The sequence below is a fragment of the Haemaphysalis longicornis genome, unplaced genomic scaffold, assembly GCF_048455015.1.
Source record: "Haemaphysalis longicornis isolate Haplotype H1 unplaced genomic scaffold, Haemaphysalis longicornis Haplotype H1 scaffold_3, whole genome shotgun sequence".
In the NCBI taxonomy this organism is placed as follows: Eukaryota; Metazoa; Arthropoda; class Arachnida; order Ixodida; family Ixodidae; genus Haemaphysalis; species Haemaphysalis longicornis.
In genome coordinates this window covers 156,896,366-156,912,296 of record NW_027526335.1, presented here as the reverse complement: position 1 = coordinate 156,912,296, position 15,931 = coordinate 156,896,366, and the positions used below count along the sequence as shown (strand labels likewise).

Genomic DNA, 15,931 nt, shown 5'->3' with positions numbered 1-15,931 from the left:
TCATACGTTCATCCTTACCTAGAGTCAACTACCGCAGCGTGCCGCTTAGAAGCGCAAAACAATTATAAAGCAACAGTTTTGGACGCGTGATAATATCATTAAACGTAAAAAAAGCATTCAGCCACTACCAAACACTGTGGATCTAGCGCAAACGTTACTGCGAAGAAACATTCGACACCCACCCCAATGCACCCTTACGGCTAAAAAGGAACGCTGTACATATTTGCTTTGTAACCTTACGGCGGCATTGAAGTGGATGTCACATTTTTCTTTGCAGATACTTACTTCCCGGATTTTCCCCTAAATATGGTTGATTCACGTACACGTTAACATGCAAAGGCACAACAGCTTGTTTTAGCCAAAGTAGACAAATTACCGAGACAAGTAGAAGCAGGCCACGAAGTTGTAGTGAGAGATCTCTGCGCCTTTAGGAAGCCCCGTGCTCCCCGAGGTATACAGGACTACCATCACTGTGTTCTTTGGATCAGTGACGGGGCACTCCTGAAATTCCTTCTCGTCAAGCGTTGAGAAGACAGCCGTTGACACGAAGTCCACAGCTGGGCCCATGGAGAAAAAGCACTGGGAAAGTACGTTTAGTGCATTAGGAGCGTTTCTGACCAGCCTATTCTGTTTCAGGGCCGAAGCATCTAAGAAGCTCAGGCTGTCGGCGTGTCCTCTAACCTCAAGTAGTTAATGAGCTAAAACTCCGAGAAACTCGTATTCCAACACGTCGGGCTAGAATATAGCGCATACTAAAATGGCACACGGGACAGTTGTTTTCTAACGCCTCGCGATAGAACGTTTCATCTCCATGGGGAAAAAACGCGTACTAAAACAATACGCCGCGACAATCCTTTTCTAACACTTCGCCCTACATTCCAGAATACTTATTACCATGCTGCGGCGTGTAAAACGAAGACAACTTGCGGCCGCTCTGCCTGTCATCGAATTCTTAAATCCGGTTGAACGCAAGAGACGGCACCCCCACCTCAACAAGCGCGCGATTGCCCCTTCCACCGGCGCTTCCCTGGCGCTCAATCCGCACGCACCGTGTGGAAAGATAGGCAATTAGAACCTTTGAATAGACTTGTAAACTGCATGCTTCGCCCCTCCCCAGGTTTCACGTTAATGAAGATGGCCCGGAATTTTGTAATATGAGTATTCACAAAGCGTTACTCTAAAAACAAAACCTGTGTTATCGCACCGGTAAAGTAAAACACCTAAGTCGATGCACAGAAACTTTAGGAACGAGAATGTGCTCAAAATGCGCGGCTCCATAGCCGAGATATTCACAGTGGAGGGCGTCGTCGTAATGGAGCAAATGAGTGCAAAATTGAAATGAGCCCCTATGAACACCTGCCCGTAAATAATGCTAGTGTTGTTTGGTTCAGTTTTTGATGCGAAGAAGAAGTAGTTCTTCACAGTGAGGTTAATGCTGTGGTTCAGAAGATGCCACATAAAATATGAGAAATACAGTGGTAATTATGGTCAGCTACGTGTATAGTAAAATCTATGTGGACTATGAGTTTTTCATCTGGCGCAAATACAGCAATTTCTCAGTCCCCGGTTAACGAGAATACTTAGGAGCCCTCCCACTTAACAGATCATTTACTCTATTTTCACCTCTAATTAAAATTTTGCATGGCAACAATTTCAAATACTGCGGAGAGGACATTGGAAAGCGAGTTAATACTCAACTTGTGCAAAGTATAGTTTGAATGCAAGAATTGTCTCTGAAAATATATTAGGCAAAAAGAATTTGTGCCCCAGTATATATACTGAACTGTAAAACACAGAATGTTTAATAGAGGTTCATTAACACATAAGGTGTGTTTTTATACCGGCTTTGAATCCTGTGGGTAACGAAGACACACCTTCCTTTCACCACACAGTGGTACAATACTTTGCTTTGTGTCCCGCGTACCTTCATATTAAGAGACGCGGTTGCCGCCACGACCTTTTCCGCAAACTGGACCTCGGTGAGAGCGTGGGTGCATCCGCTGTCTCCAGCCTGGTAGCAAATTTCCTCTGTAAGTATATACATACGGCCAGAAGATGCGTCATCATAGAGAAGAGAATAACAGATAAGATGAAGAACGCGTACTTTGACGAAGAGTCAGCGAAGGAAATGCTGAACCTTTTTGGTGTTATCTATCTAAACACGCATTGAATATCTTAGTGTGTCGCCCACAAATGAGCACAGATACTGGAAAAAGTAAAATGTCATACACGCAAACACGCCTGCCGTAATAGTACGTAAAACGTCTTTTTGGCAATTCAGCAAAGAGTAGATTCAGCGTGGCGCGGGCACGCACGCCGCCAGTGTGTCTGCAGGCAAGAGTGGAAAGGAGGACAGCAGAAACGGGAGGCTGGTGGGAGGTCCGAGGAAAATGTGAGGTAGGCAGCGGTATTACTCCGATGGTTAAGAAAAGACAAAGTTCAGGAAGGTTACTCGGGGTTAAGCGGTGGGAGGAAGAGCCAGGGTAGAATGGGTATATATGAGCGACTGTTCATGAAGACACTTTATTGAGTGCTTAGGAATTCGGCACTACCAGTATGGCACCCGTACCAAAGCCTATAAATCAATATGAGCACGCCCCTATAGTCGCAATGAAGTGCGCTACTTAGAATCGAGAATGTACTGCAGAAACAACCCATCGCTGAGCCCTCGCTTGAGAAGAGTAGACACATTTCTTTAAAAGGTTTCAGTAGCACCTATATACTACCATGACGCATTGTAACTCAGCAACAGTTAAGTGAAAGAATTGATACAATCTCAAAGGAAAATGTAGGCGGACACAACAACAATCTCCAGTTTGTGGACCTGTCGCGTCAGACGAACTACTTTTCGAGGACATGTGCACCAGCACTGAAGATCAACATCGATATGAACTAAATTGTACTGCACAAAGACCACTGCAGTAGCAGTGTAAATCTCAGACTGTATTCACGTGACACAATAAATCGTGCGAAACATATGCTGGCATCGTGGTAGGTTGACAGAGAAGCTATCAGCAAAGATGTGAACGTGTGGGGATTTCCTGCTGCGATACCCCGAAAACGTATTTCGGCGGACGTCCGCAGGCAGCAACAGCGACTATGCCTCAATCAGCTGAACCTCCACCGCAGTGATCCAAACGGTTCTGCCTTTTGGCAAACCCACAAGATATCCAAGAGCCTAGGCTTCTCGACCAAACCCAAGGCCTAAACCTCGGTGCAACCCGACGACTGTTTATACTAGTAGACCAGTGTCCTAGGCTTGAAAGGATGACAACCGCGGAGATCGCATCGCAGATGATATCCTCCATTAATCTCCCAAACATGCCGTCTGGCGCCATGCGAGGGCACGTTCCTGCCGGCCACCCGCATGCTTCCCTATAACATAGTAACGGATTCTAAGAGAATTAGGGGTATTCAGGTGCGTACCGGAATTGGTCAGAAGGACGGGCAATGTAATGGTACATTCTGGATGTCGCGTGACAGCTGTGGAGCGATTGGCGGAAATGAATGGGACCGGAATAGGGAGGTGGAGGGACAGTGCAGTGCTACATTGTGGAGGTCGCATTACAGCTGTGGAGAGACTAATGGAAATGAATGTAATCAGCGTGGCTTTATTGTCCTCTCCACCAATGACGACGTAGTCAGCCTGTCTTGGCTATGATGAGCAATAAGTGATTTCATTTAGAAATTTCAGCGTTCCAAAGTCTTTGGAAAGACGTGGAGATTAAGCTCGAATGCTTCCAATTTTAAGGGGATGGGAAGATATAACAGCTCAACAGATCAAACACACTTGCCGTGTGATCATGTGTCCTTTTAGGCGAAACAAACGTGTTATGTGAGAGGTATGGGTCTATTTTAACCACACTAAGCTTAAATTGTGGCGTCCATAAACAAACCAGTGGCATGTAGAGTAGCTTGGCTGAAGCGGGCAGCACCACTCCAGGATAGTTTTCCTTTTTATTTGCTAATTTGAACTAGAATAGGAATATTTAGGAGTATATGTTCAGTCTCAAGCACTGGAAGAAGGTATAACTGAGCTGAAGAAGCGAGACAAGCGGCTTTTCTGTAAATATAGGTAACAATTTAGGGGGTTTCTTATTTTTTTAAATCTCAGTAGGCATTGAATAAACGGCAAGTGTCACAATGCTCCGAAAGTCTAATAACCGGTGCCTCTCACCTTTACAAACTAACTGATCAAACCATCCTACTTTATGCCCTCCGACGGCATCTAAACAGCCAACCGAATATGCACTGGTATTCACATACGTTCAGTAAGCGACGGCTTCGCCATTACTGCTGTCGCTCCAGCGAGGATGCAGCCGAAAGCGGCCACTAAGTTTTCCACGCCGTTTCCGAGGTGAATCAAAACATGGTCACCCGGTCGCACGCCGTGCCGCTTGAAGCCTACGGCATACCTTTGAAGTCGCACGAGCAGCTCACCACGAGTGAGGCTCATTTCGTTGTCAACCTGGAGCAGAATGTCAGTATGAGACAAATCTCACTGCGTTCATGGAGCCTGTTAACACTCTGGGCTTAGCAAACGCCAAGATTAGTGGAGAACATGTGTTTTCTGTTTTGACATGTTTAAAGTACAATAAAAGCGCCTAAAACGTCGGTACAGGCCACCCTTTTTTAATACCCTAAGTACGCGTCATTGCTTTTTACTACTTTACACGAAGTTCTCGGGCAGCGTTACGAACTCCTAGCTCCCTGTGACAGGTTACTCAAGGGTAAGCTGCAGCGGCCCCATTTTAGGTCCTATAAAAACACCAGCCTTACAAAAACTTTGGTAACATTTCTATTTTTACAAAGCCCTCTTTGCAGGTTATAATTTCGTGAATGTGGAGACCTGGGTATACTGCTTCCGGCTAACAGGAACGCAGGCTGACTTCGCAAGAACACATAACTTAGAAGACATAAGTGTATGCGGTAACATGCTAAGCATTCGGACCCATCTTCAGACTGATGATACATTATATTCCAAGCCCTATTCCAAAAACCCTTAATCAACCAAAATACTCTCCGGTGCATTCAAGAAAACACGTTCCCCGTCTAATTCGCTTACACGCCATAAGAAATTGGATTGCTAAAAATCTGCAAATTCTGATGTAAGCGGGGCCCTTAAGAACACATTTTATTAAAATCTGCACAAAACGTAGAATTATAGTCATCTTTTTTTCTTCTTGATTAGCGATGCGAGGGAACCTAGACACCAGCCGGTACCTGGGCATCCAGTTTCTTGGCGCCTCGACAGCATCAGTCGTCATGCCTTTGACTACATTATCTGACAAGGTGTCATACCCTCATTTATTGGTCAATAAAATAATTCCACTTCCTTTACTACTGCTTTGCACCCACCACTACTACTACAACTACTACTAGTGCTGCTGCTGTTGCTGCGGCTTCTGATGCTGTTCATGCTATTACTATTGCTGCTCTAGCCATCAAGTGATATTTAAGCTTACACACGCGGAATGTGTACGTCTTTGCATAATATAGTTTATTAGCATTCGACGATGTCAGAAAAAAACCTCTCAGGAAGGTAGTAGGTGTGAAAAAAATGCAGCGTTCATAGCTGCTGTAAAGCATTTTGTATGCATCAATTGCGGCCGAAAATTTTATATCTATCAACATTCATTGAACATCAAAAACATAAGTGAAACCTGACATGGGAGCACTAGACAGAATATTAACTGCAGCAAATTTTCTCTCCTTCGTCCCAAAATACTAACGGCACTCTCCGGGGTCACTCATTTAATTAGGAGTAAAATGACCTCCAAAGGCCTAAACGGAAGTTTGCGCTCAATGTGCGCGTGCATCTGATGTATTTAAGGCTGCAGGATTCCGTAGTAGCGCACTCTTTACACTTTCACCAGAACACGTAGAATGCTTATCCGTATAAGAGACGGTAAGCTGCGGCTGAGAGATTTGGCAAATCGAAAATATAACCACCTTCAGAAGGTCACTATTGCCTCTAGAAAAGAAATAGGCTAAGACCCTAAATACAGCGTGTACGCAAGATGCCTTCGAAACGTAACCCACTACCCCACAAAAAACCTATGCCACGCAAACGGTCGTTTTTAACACTGGCCACGAAAACGCGTTTATCCAAATCAACCTATGCCCTAAAAAACACGTTTGTGTGGATGGGTGTTACTAAATCAACTTTCGAGGCAACTGAACAGCCAACGCCACACTAGTCACCCGCTAGAGACGCGACAGTATGCTGCTGAATACAGAAAAGAGCGAAAGAAGGTCTGAATTACTTCAATTACACATTAATTTGCAGAGAATTAACTGCTCCTAAGCTGTAAAGTTAGACATTGCCAGGTATCCTTGATGATGATGATGATAATAATAATAATAATGATGATGATATCAAAATTTTATGGGTCAAGGCCGACTAAAGAAAAGCGCGAAAAAAATGCTATGTCGTGATAGTGAAGTGTCAGTAGATAAAAGGCATTTTGTGAAAATAATCGTGAAATAAACAAAAGCCAACGTAGATGACTGGGCAAACGGCTGGGTTGTCAAGATGCATGATAATTAACGAGATGTGAAAATTTGACGTCTGTGAGAAACTGAAACGTCCGTTCACGGGAAATTTTGGGTTGTCATCTAAACAGAGGTATGGGTGCTGCGGAATGTATTAATAAGAAGAAGAAGAAGAAGACTTTATTTTTCAGCAGACGTTAATATCCCTGCTGAAGGGGCAGGAGCTAAAGGTATTGAGTGCCTGACGAGGGCTCCTGACCCTCTGGAGTCCACAACAGAGGAGTTCACAGTAGAGGACATGTTCAAATCAAATATGCGTGCTTAGCAATAAGATCCAGCAATACAGAAAAAAAAATAAGTAAATCAGGAAAAATACAAAAAATCGTACATTTCCTATAATGAGAATCACAAGTTATACAATATACATAAAAATTTTTCTTCAATACCTGTTGCCAGCAGAAACAATACAACACGAAATGTTTCCTTACTGATTGTTCCTCATGTCTATGAAAAAATCACGTCTTCACACAGTACAGTTTAAATTCTTTAGAGTGAGAAACGCCTAGTGATTGTCATATCTCACTTTCTTTTCTATAAACATAAACACTTTCTTTTCTATCTGTCTGTATAGTTGTGTGAAGTGTTTGCGTCGTGCTCTGTCTAGTGCATTGCATTGGATAAAGATGTCAATCACAGATTGGCCGCCTCCATACCCGCGAATGAGGGGTCATGGAGATCTAGTGAGCAGGCGGGAGCGTATCACGTGGGTGTGGCCAGTCCGTATTCTATCCAAGAGGAGTTCTGTGTATCTGTTACGCGTGTCGGTGGCGTATGGTCGCAAGTGCGGTTTTTTACGCTGTAGATTTTTATCTGTGTGTGTACTCGAGTCTGTTTGCAGTGTTTTGCGAAGGTGTTGCCTTATGGTTAGCTTGCGGTCGATGCATTGTTGTTATGTTCATTGTAGTCGTGCGTGAGGCAGCAGCCATTTATTCTGCGGTCTCATTTTCCTGAATGTCAGAGCGTCCTGGTATACAGTATATAATCCTTTCCAGATTTGTGGCCATTTAAAGGAGGCTTTTAAATTTTAGAGCAGGCCTAAAGAGGTAGTTATCAATTGATAACATATTAGAGGCACATATAAGATCAACGTAAGCTGGCTGGTCCGCTAAGCTCGGTTTGTCGCACTATGCATAAACGCTCTTGAAAGGACTAGTAAGGAATGACCCACACGAGAGGTGAAGCCCGAAGTGCAGCACTGGGTGCAGCATTCTTAACACTGTTTTTGTGGCTGACCCTTACACAACACTTCTGTAGCCCGACCTAGAGATTACAACACCGGTATAAAGGCACAGCAGGAGTTGTTTGTCTGCACCGTATGATTAGTGAGAGATGATTTTGGGAATGTTTGTTGCTTTTTGACAGCTTTGAATGAGTTGTTTGCTCTGAGGAATAGACATGAATTCTTCCAGAACAATACCAACAATTTTGCCTTCATTTTTTCCAAGAATTGAATCCCCATAGAGTTTTGTGTCAGGATCAAGCCGGATTTCACACTTCTTTGAGAAAAAAGCGTATGTACTTTTCGTAGGGTGAGGTTTGAAATCATTTTCGTCAGCCCGGCGAAACCGTTTGTTCACCAAAGGTGGACCTCACGTTCGCCCATGAAAATGATGCATGACTAGCAAGATATTTGTACATCAGCCACATTAATACTGAAAGAAATGGATAGCGGCAGTGCCTCATGGAGTGAGTTGATCCCAACAATTAACAATGTGTTGCTCAATACGCCACCTTGAGGGATGCCATTCTCTTGTAAGTGAATGTTTCATAGTGCTGACCCAGCTCTGACACAAAATGTTATTTTAGACATGTAACTATAGTGTTGATCATGTGTTGATGAATAGTGTTGAATAGTGTTGATCATGTCACCTGAAATACCAAAAGATTTTAAATGTGCCTTTTCAATATCAAAAAACACCGTCATGCAATAATGCTTGTGTATGCGTGCATGTAGAGAACATGCAATGGAGCAATTGAAGGAGAGGACCAGACCAAAAAGCAAAGTCGGTTTTACCCCGAACGCATTTGGGTCTCTATATCCTGATGCCATAGGCGAGCGAGCACTCCGGCGGGTGAGTGAGCTCGTTGTCCTGCGTCAAGCTGCTCTCTGTGACATTCTGGCTTCCCGCTACACACCTGCCACCTACCCATAAGGAAAAAGCTGGTGCGGCGCTCTGATCAACAACCAAGCACACATTACGGCCTTCCCACCCACAGTGGGAAGACTTGTAGGATTCACGTTGTTGGCGGTGACGTAGGCCGGCCTCAGGAGCTCTAGGGCTATGGCGTCGTGCGAGCCGTTGATGTCGATGACATACGTCGAGGAGTGCTCATCGACCACAAAAAGAGAGAGAGAGAGAGAGAGAACTCTTTAATGTGGCTGGAGGGGTCAGGTCTGCTAGCGGCAGTGCTTGCTACGCCAAATGCGGATGATTACAATGCAGTGAAGTGAATGTGAGACATCGGGAAAGCAGCAATAAAGAGAAAACAAAAGTTAAATAAAAATGGCACGGAATGTACTGCAAGAAAAAAGTCGTAATAAAGTTAAGGAAAAGAAAAAAAATTGAGCGAACGGAGCCCAGGAAGCGCAGAGCGCCTAACAATAGAAAGGAGTGAAAGCGTACATGACGACGAAAATGCGTACAGACGTAGCCATGCGCACAATACAAGAATTACAAAGTTTTGTCTAGTCCTGAATCTCGCAAAAAAATGCAGAGGAATTTTCGTCCCTAAATATGAGTCATTGTTGTTGTCCCAGGGTCCAAGAAAGTGACCCAACTGAAGGCTTGCTCCACGTCGAACACGAGACTGGCAGCTCGCCGCTGTAACTCGCGCAGCGGAAAATCGCGGGCATATACACAACAAGTGCTCGGTAGTCTCGCGCACAGCGCACGTGGGGAACAGTGGTGAATCCTCGCATTCTGTGGTCGATGTGTAAGCCACGTCTGAACGTAACTTACACATCGACCACAGGGAAATAACCAACGTAGTGTGGTTGCAACTGGCGGCGTACGGGTCCGTACCACACAAACACATGCGTTCCCTGTTCAAGGTGCGGAAGAACGTATTGTTCTCGGTGTATTGCTTCGCGCGTCGGCTGTGGTCGAAGGTCGCCGAGGATCAATCGCAGGGACTTAACATAGTCCTGGGCGGATTGTGTCGGAGACGGTACCTCCAACAGATCAGCTGGTAGGCGAAGCTGGGTTGCGTAAACGAGTTAAGCGGAATAACAGGCTGCGGTGCAGTGTGAAACTCATGTCCAGATCAGCCATGCGAGTTTGAGTTAAAAGAATTGTTCTTGCTGGTGAGTATTTACTTCCACTCTGTTTTCGCCTGTTCTCGGATTTTAGCATTGTAGTATTTGCTGAGGATTCCTTCAAGGAATTTGGAAAAGTGGAATAGTGACCTAAAAAAACTAGATTTTGATTTTCAACTGATTCAATATTCAAAAAACGGGGATGGTTGTCACGTTTTGTAATGTTATGGTTGGAAGCGGTGGATGTAAATTTTCAGTGTGGCCCCTTCTCAGTGACCGATCATGTGTGGAGAGGGCTTAAGAAAATGAGGGAACGGAGGTTTTTTCTTCGCTCGGTTTTCTCTGATGACGAGAGGTCTTGCAACTCCCTGCCTGACAAACAGACAGGGAGCCCATCCACCGAAGCTTGACTAGGGCTCCCTGGTCAAGCCCTAGTCAAGCACTAGCCGTAGTCAACTGCGGAGGATCGGCTCCGACGGCCACCGTTTGTGGTTTTGCACCCTTCAGCTAAAACACCTCACCAAAGTTGGTCACAGCATATGTATTTGGGCTCGGGGTCCGGGGTATCGCCAATACTGTCACTATGAATACCCAAGGTACCCCATGTGGTGGCCACGGATTCTTTACAGTCTATCCCAGGGCATTCTCCTAAAGCTGCCTGTATACAACATTGGGCGCGGATATTATTTTTGAACAATGCTAAACCTGGCAACCTTTGTAGAAAAACACCAGAGAAGAAAATGCTCACCAGAGCAGGATTGTCCGGTTGCATCCGTAACCTCTCTTGGCACGAAGAATAGAATGAGCGCACGGGGATATTGATGTTCGGGTAAGGTGAGTGCACAACCCGGTCCTCAATGAGAGCCTTCATCCTCCTGTTTGGGTTGCTTCCTTGTCGCTGCAGTTAAAAGTGATTCTGAAAATAGGCAAACCAAAATGATTCTCTGTGGTTTTGACCGCTATATAAAACTCTTTACAGACAAACAGTGCCGAATACGGAATTGGCATGGAAATATTGTGTGGAATGTGACAGAAGTTATATTTCTAAATTAAAATTTTATTATCTACCAACGGCCTTTGAAAGTTTCATCTAGTGTACACAAAGGGAAACATCTCGGTCCCTGTGTGGGGTTTCGGCGGGTTACAAACATTCTTCCACGAGTATTTGTTTTCTTTTAAACCCAGTGTCTTACTGAATGAGGCCGGGTAATTATCACAGGAACAATGGACTAGTTTTTGAAAGTGAAAATAAGTAAGGTTGAGGCAGGACCGAATAACATAAAGTAGAATGAGTTGTGGTAGATTAGGTTAAATGAGGATGAAATATCGATTGCGCAATGCCTAATAGTAATCATTAATATGCTCGGTTCATTTAAAACAAGGAAGGTTAAGAAGGCCTAGAATAAAGTAGATCTTTTTATTTGAATCCCAATGAATTATGGCAGAAAATAAGGCATATTATTAAGAATATGTAAAATGAGATAAACTAATTTGGTATTAGGGTAAATGCAGATGAGATACGTATAATATTAGAGTCATTTAAACAGCCTTAGGGTGAACTAAGAGGAATTTGAAAACATTGATCTGGAATATTATTAACTGGGTAGATTCGGGTAGTATTAAGGGAGATTGCGAAAGGAATAAATAGAAACAAGACGCCTGACATAAACAAAGATGGAATATAGTTGCTTGAGACTGAATAAAATGAATAAGCTGCATTAGGCTGAATCATGGGGTATTTTGAGGTATTAAGCACAGTAAAACACTCTGGCTGCTCAATGGATGTGTAGTCTTACATATAAGAACAAAACACAATATTACGCCAGGCCTTTCCCTCCAAGGCACGCATTAAGCTTGGTTTCAAAAAAACATTCCAAAAACCAGAAACGTGAACAACAAAAACAATACCACCGCCTTTCAAAAACGTTTGAAGTCTCAATGGTTCCAAGTATCGCACGGCACTACGCTGACTGTCATTGGAATACCATTAGACCTGCCGTACTGAGACGTTTTTTTGAGCTACTAATGCAACGACCTTCTTTGTAAATGAACGAGTTGATTTCTAAGTACTAATAAAACCATTCCGCTTGTAAAAGAACGAGGCATTAAAAAAATTACGCCCATCTTTCCGCGAGGGAACCCTTATGTGATGCGACGCATCGGGGGGTTCAATCGGTCGTAACGTTGCCTGGAGCGTTTGCGCTGACGTTGGTATTAGATTTGAAAGTGAACATTTCGACAGACTTCTGTCTGGTTGGGAAGTTACTGAACTAAGATTTATTAGTCAGCGGGAGCGTCGCTTCTATCGCGTCTTCATCGGAAGAATCAAGTCAAGCACGGAGTCGTCGAGCAAAGTCACGCGGACTCGAACGAGAGGGAGCGCTGACTGAACCGCTGCAGCGCGCTACCCGCTGTATATTCACAGCGCCAGGAGGAGAGGAGAGGAGACCGCGGAGGAGAGTCGCGCATGCACGCACTTGCGCACACCGCGCGCGCCGGAGCAGTTGTTAACGCAGTGAAGCGCGCCCAAACAAGCGCGCCAGCTGTGGTATGCTAATTAGCCGGAGTGAGAGTGTTGCACACAGCTGTGGGAGAGAAGAACGCAGGAGGGCTGCAGACGGATGGCGCGACGACGCAGGAGGGACATGCCTCAGACCAAGAGATGCGCGCATCTAAAAAACACTGCACTTTTCCTTCATTTTTTTGCTGCTGGTGCAGTACATGTTCAAATGTTCCGTCAGGGTCTCGATTGCACGCCTTTATAGAATTACGATTTCATAGCAGGCAGAAGCTTTCCGCTATGGCTGGTGTCACGATTGAGCGCGCCGCTACCGTTATTACACGTGGTGCAAGTTGCGGAGAGCAGCTGTGCAGTGTAAGAAAGCACGCTCGGACAGATCGTAGTTTGCCTGTGAACGGCCGAGTCGTGAGCACCTCGCTGTCGGTGACTTAATCTCGGCTGCTCACAAACGAGAACCGAACGGATCTTTATGTAGAGACATGTCTCAGTACAGCGGACAAAGCAGCGGGGGTCTTCTCTCTCAGCTCTCTCAGTCTAAACGAGCGCCGCTGCTACCGGCCTCACGAAATCGACAAACAGCATTTTGTGTGGCTGCAGTATTTTCAGTCCTTGTGCACAGAAGCATTGGGACAGCCGCGCAGCCGCCACGACTATTGTGTATAAAAGCAGCCCTCTTGGTGATTGTTGGCATTCGTTTTGCACCAACGGATCGATGCCGTCGTTCTGTTCGAGTATGCTGTAATTACGCCCGTAAGGGTATGTTCCTGTACTGCTCCGGCTCATCTCTCGCCATACAGTATACCACTTACGTTTGCCCTCAGAGTCTTGTCGTCATCTCTTCGTGATCACAAGGGTCCCCAAGTCATAACTTTTGTTCGCAGCTTTTCACCACGCTGCCACGCATGGCTGAGTCGATAGAGCCCGGATCGGGGACGCCTTCCCAACTGTAAAAGCCGGCAAGAGCGCTTGTTTGGCACCCCTTCTTCACCCTCCCCGCTTTCCTCCCGAAGTCGTATTCCAGCACCAGCTTGTTTTGCAGCTGATGTACATTAAAAACAATGGTCTTCGGCTACAGCTTACGCAAAAGTGCCTCTTTTCTCTCCTATTTCACACGACTCACACCTCTCTCCCTCTCTTCTCTCGTACTCCTCTGGCAGTCAACGCAAATAAACGCCCAATTAAATTATACTTCCCCGCGTAGGCTGTACTCGTGCTCCCAATTTGCCGTAAGAGCAAGTCTGTTTCGGTATAGTATGTGTTGCGTTTCGAACACCAAAGGGAGACATCTTGAGTGTTCTGACAAGATATTGTGCGTAGTTTTCATTCATTTGCTATCGAAAAACCCAATCCAAATTGTCCTTCTTATGCAAAGTGTAAGGGTGCTCTTGTTTGCTAAATTATATTTTAACACAGATATGCCCATAGGTCGGCATTCTGACTCATCAGTCTACTCACACACGCCCCACGCACCACTCACGAGTCTGTGCTGAGTGAGTCTCGCCATCGGTTTGGACTGGCGAACGGGAGTGCGAGTGAGCACAAGCCTCACTCGCAGTGAGCCCCAGTCACCACTCTCGAGGGCGAGAGCTATAGCGGAGGGCCCCGCTCCCCATTGGCCAGTGCGAGTGCCAAATGCCATGAGCCCCGCTCATACTCGCGAGAGCAGGTGCACTCACTCCTCGCCATTTGGAAGCCCCACTGGCTACTCGCGAGTGCTGAGCCCCGCTCACCCCTCCCGAGTGCACTCGCTACTACTCATGCGGTTTGCGGGGCTCAGCGCGGTGAGCGCCACTATTGCGCTTGTGCTCGCTGTTGGCTTGTTGTTGCGCTTGTGCTCGCATATGGTCTAGCAGACCACTGCAAGGGCTGTGGCTGTGAGAAACTCTTGAATAAGACCTCCTTTTTGAGGAGAGCACAAAATAAAACGAAAAGGGAGATAATTGAGGCGGTTTTGAGTGATTCGCCATTTTGGGCTGTACCACTGTTGTCCGCTCACTGCTATCACACCATGCATTTGAAAGTTCTCGCCTTCGCGGTCCTCGTGCGGCCCCTGCCTGAACCTGCGCCAGCAGGAGATCTCTTCTCTTCGTGCTTGCGTTAATTTCGTATGGTGGCGCTGTTTTGCGTCAATTCGAGAACGCCATTTTTTTCTCGCATGGCTGAAGGCTTTCTGCGGCATTTCGAACGCACCATTATTTTCTTGCGCGCTGCTTTTTGCGCTTACTATCGTAAACACCAAGCCAACGAGTGTTCCTAACCTAATTAACGCGGACGCTGCAGGTTAATTACGTATATTTGCCCTCAAATGTACCTATAGTTTTCTTTGGGCTGAACAACAGGGAGGTGTAGGACCAGTGCCAGCGGTTCACGAGTTTCGAAAGCTTATGCCTATATAAACCGCGTGGCTTTCGAAGCTTTTGGAGTACGCCGTGAACAAGACCGTTACCCAGGGACGCCGCCTCTGTGCTCTATATACTTGGGTCGAGCTAGCGAGCTAGAACGACAAGGCGAGCGCCTATATTCCTCTGCACTTAGTACCGGGTATCAGCCGTAAATCAAGGTTACCAATCCAAGCCCTAAAGTACTTCACCCTAGAGCACATGTGGAATTGCTACTCTAACCACAAGAATATCTACACTGATGCATCGGTGACGGCTACATCATCTGCTGCCGGAATCTGGGTTCCATTCATCCGGACCACACTTTTGGTCAGGTTACGCCACAAAACAACATCGACGACCTCAGAACTTCCTCCCGTGCGCTCCGCTTTCCGTAAATTCATGGGAAGAAGCTTCTGTGTCGATGATTTTCACAGATTCACGGCCGGAGCTTCAACAACCAACATCATTTCCGCGCGAACAACTGGCCCACGAAATACACACCCTGCTTACAGAGGCTCCCAGCTCCCTTCACGAGGTAGTGTTACAGTGTGTATGTGTACATTGTGGGATGAATAGGATTAGGGTGACCGACGATACAGCTTGCGCGGCCCACGACCAATGGAGTATCATAATCCTGATTCATTTCTATCGACGTGACGCCCGACACTTGCATAATCTGTTGTGCGAGAGTTACAACACTAAATATTTAAATTATCAGCTATTGTACAGAAATGATCCCGCCAGCACTTTCCGAATAGTGCATGACCTGGGAAAGTGCCACGAAGAAGTTGTTCCAAGCATTCGATTCCACGTCGTTTTACCTTTCACTACTTGCACAAGACGCGCTGAGTTTGTCCCGTCGCTGTCACGTATGCAGTGACCATGAGGACATAGAACATGTACTGTGTGTGTGTCCCCGTTATGAAACCCCGTGACTAACCTTGAAGACCACATTGGGACTGCGTGCTGATGCACCACTGGAGCTTTGCTACGCCATTGGTCCATGCACTCAACTGCCGCGTCATCACCGAGTACACGAGCCTTGGTGTCATTTCTGCGTGACTGTGGTCTGCACAAAACCCTGTGAACGTTTTCCTTAACTTTACTTCTGTTTGTCTGTGGTGAACGTGATCTTGCGCCTGTCATTTTTTTCGGCTTATTTGCGTTTTTTGTGTCTGTTTCAGTTTTTGTGTGTTCGCTTCGTTTCACTTTCGCACC

The 15,931-nt window shown here is 45.8% G+C and overlaps 1 protein-coding gene across 1 annotated transcript in view; it reads right to left on the bottom strand.

The window, feature by feature from the left end:
* The window catches only part of LOC144175496 (uncharacterized), a 113,880-nt gene that overhangs the window by 41,577 nt on the left and 56,372 nt on the right, over positions 1-15,931 (bottom strand). The window contains exons 3-6 of the mRNA XM_077704575.1: positions 10,560-10,709; positions 4,267-4,468; positions 1,925-2,028; positions 377-579 (exon numbers count right to left, since the gene is read on the bottom strand). Coding sequence (XP_077560701.1) covers positions 377-579; positions 1,925-2,028; positions 4,267-4,468; positions 10,560-10,709 — 659 coding nt within the window. The remainder of the gene's footprint in view (positions 1-376; positions 580-1,924; positions 2,029-4,266; positions 4,469-10,559; positions 10,710-15,931) is intronic.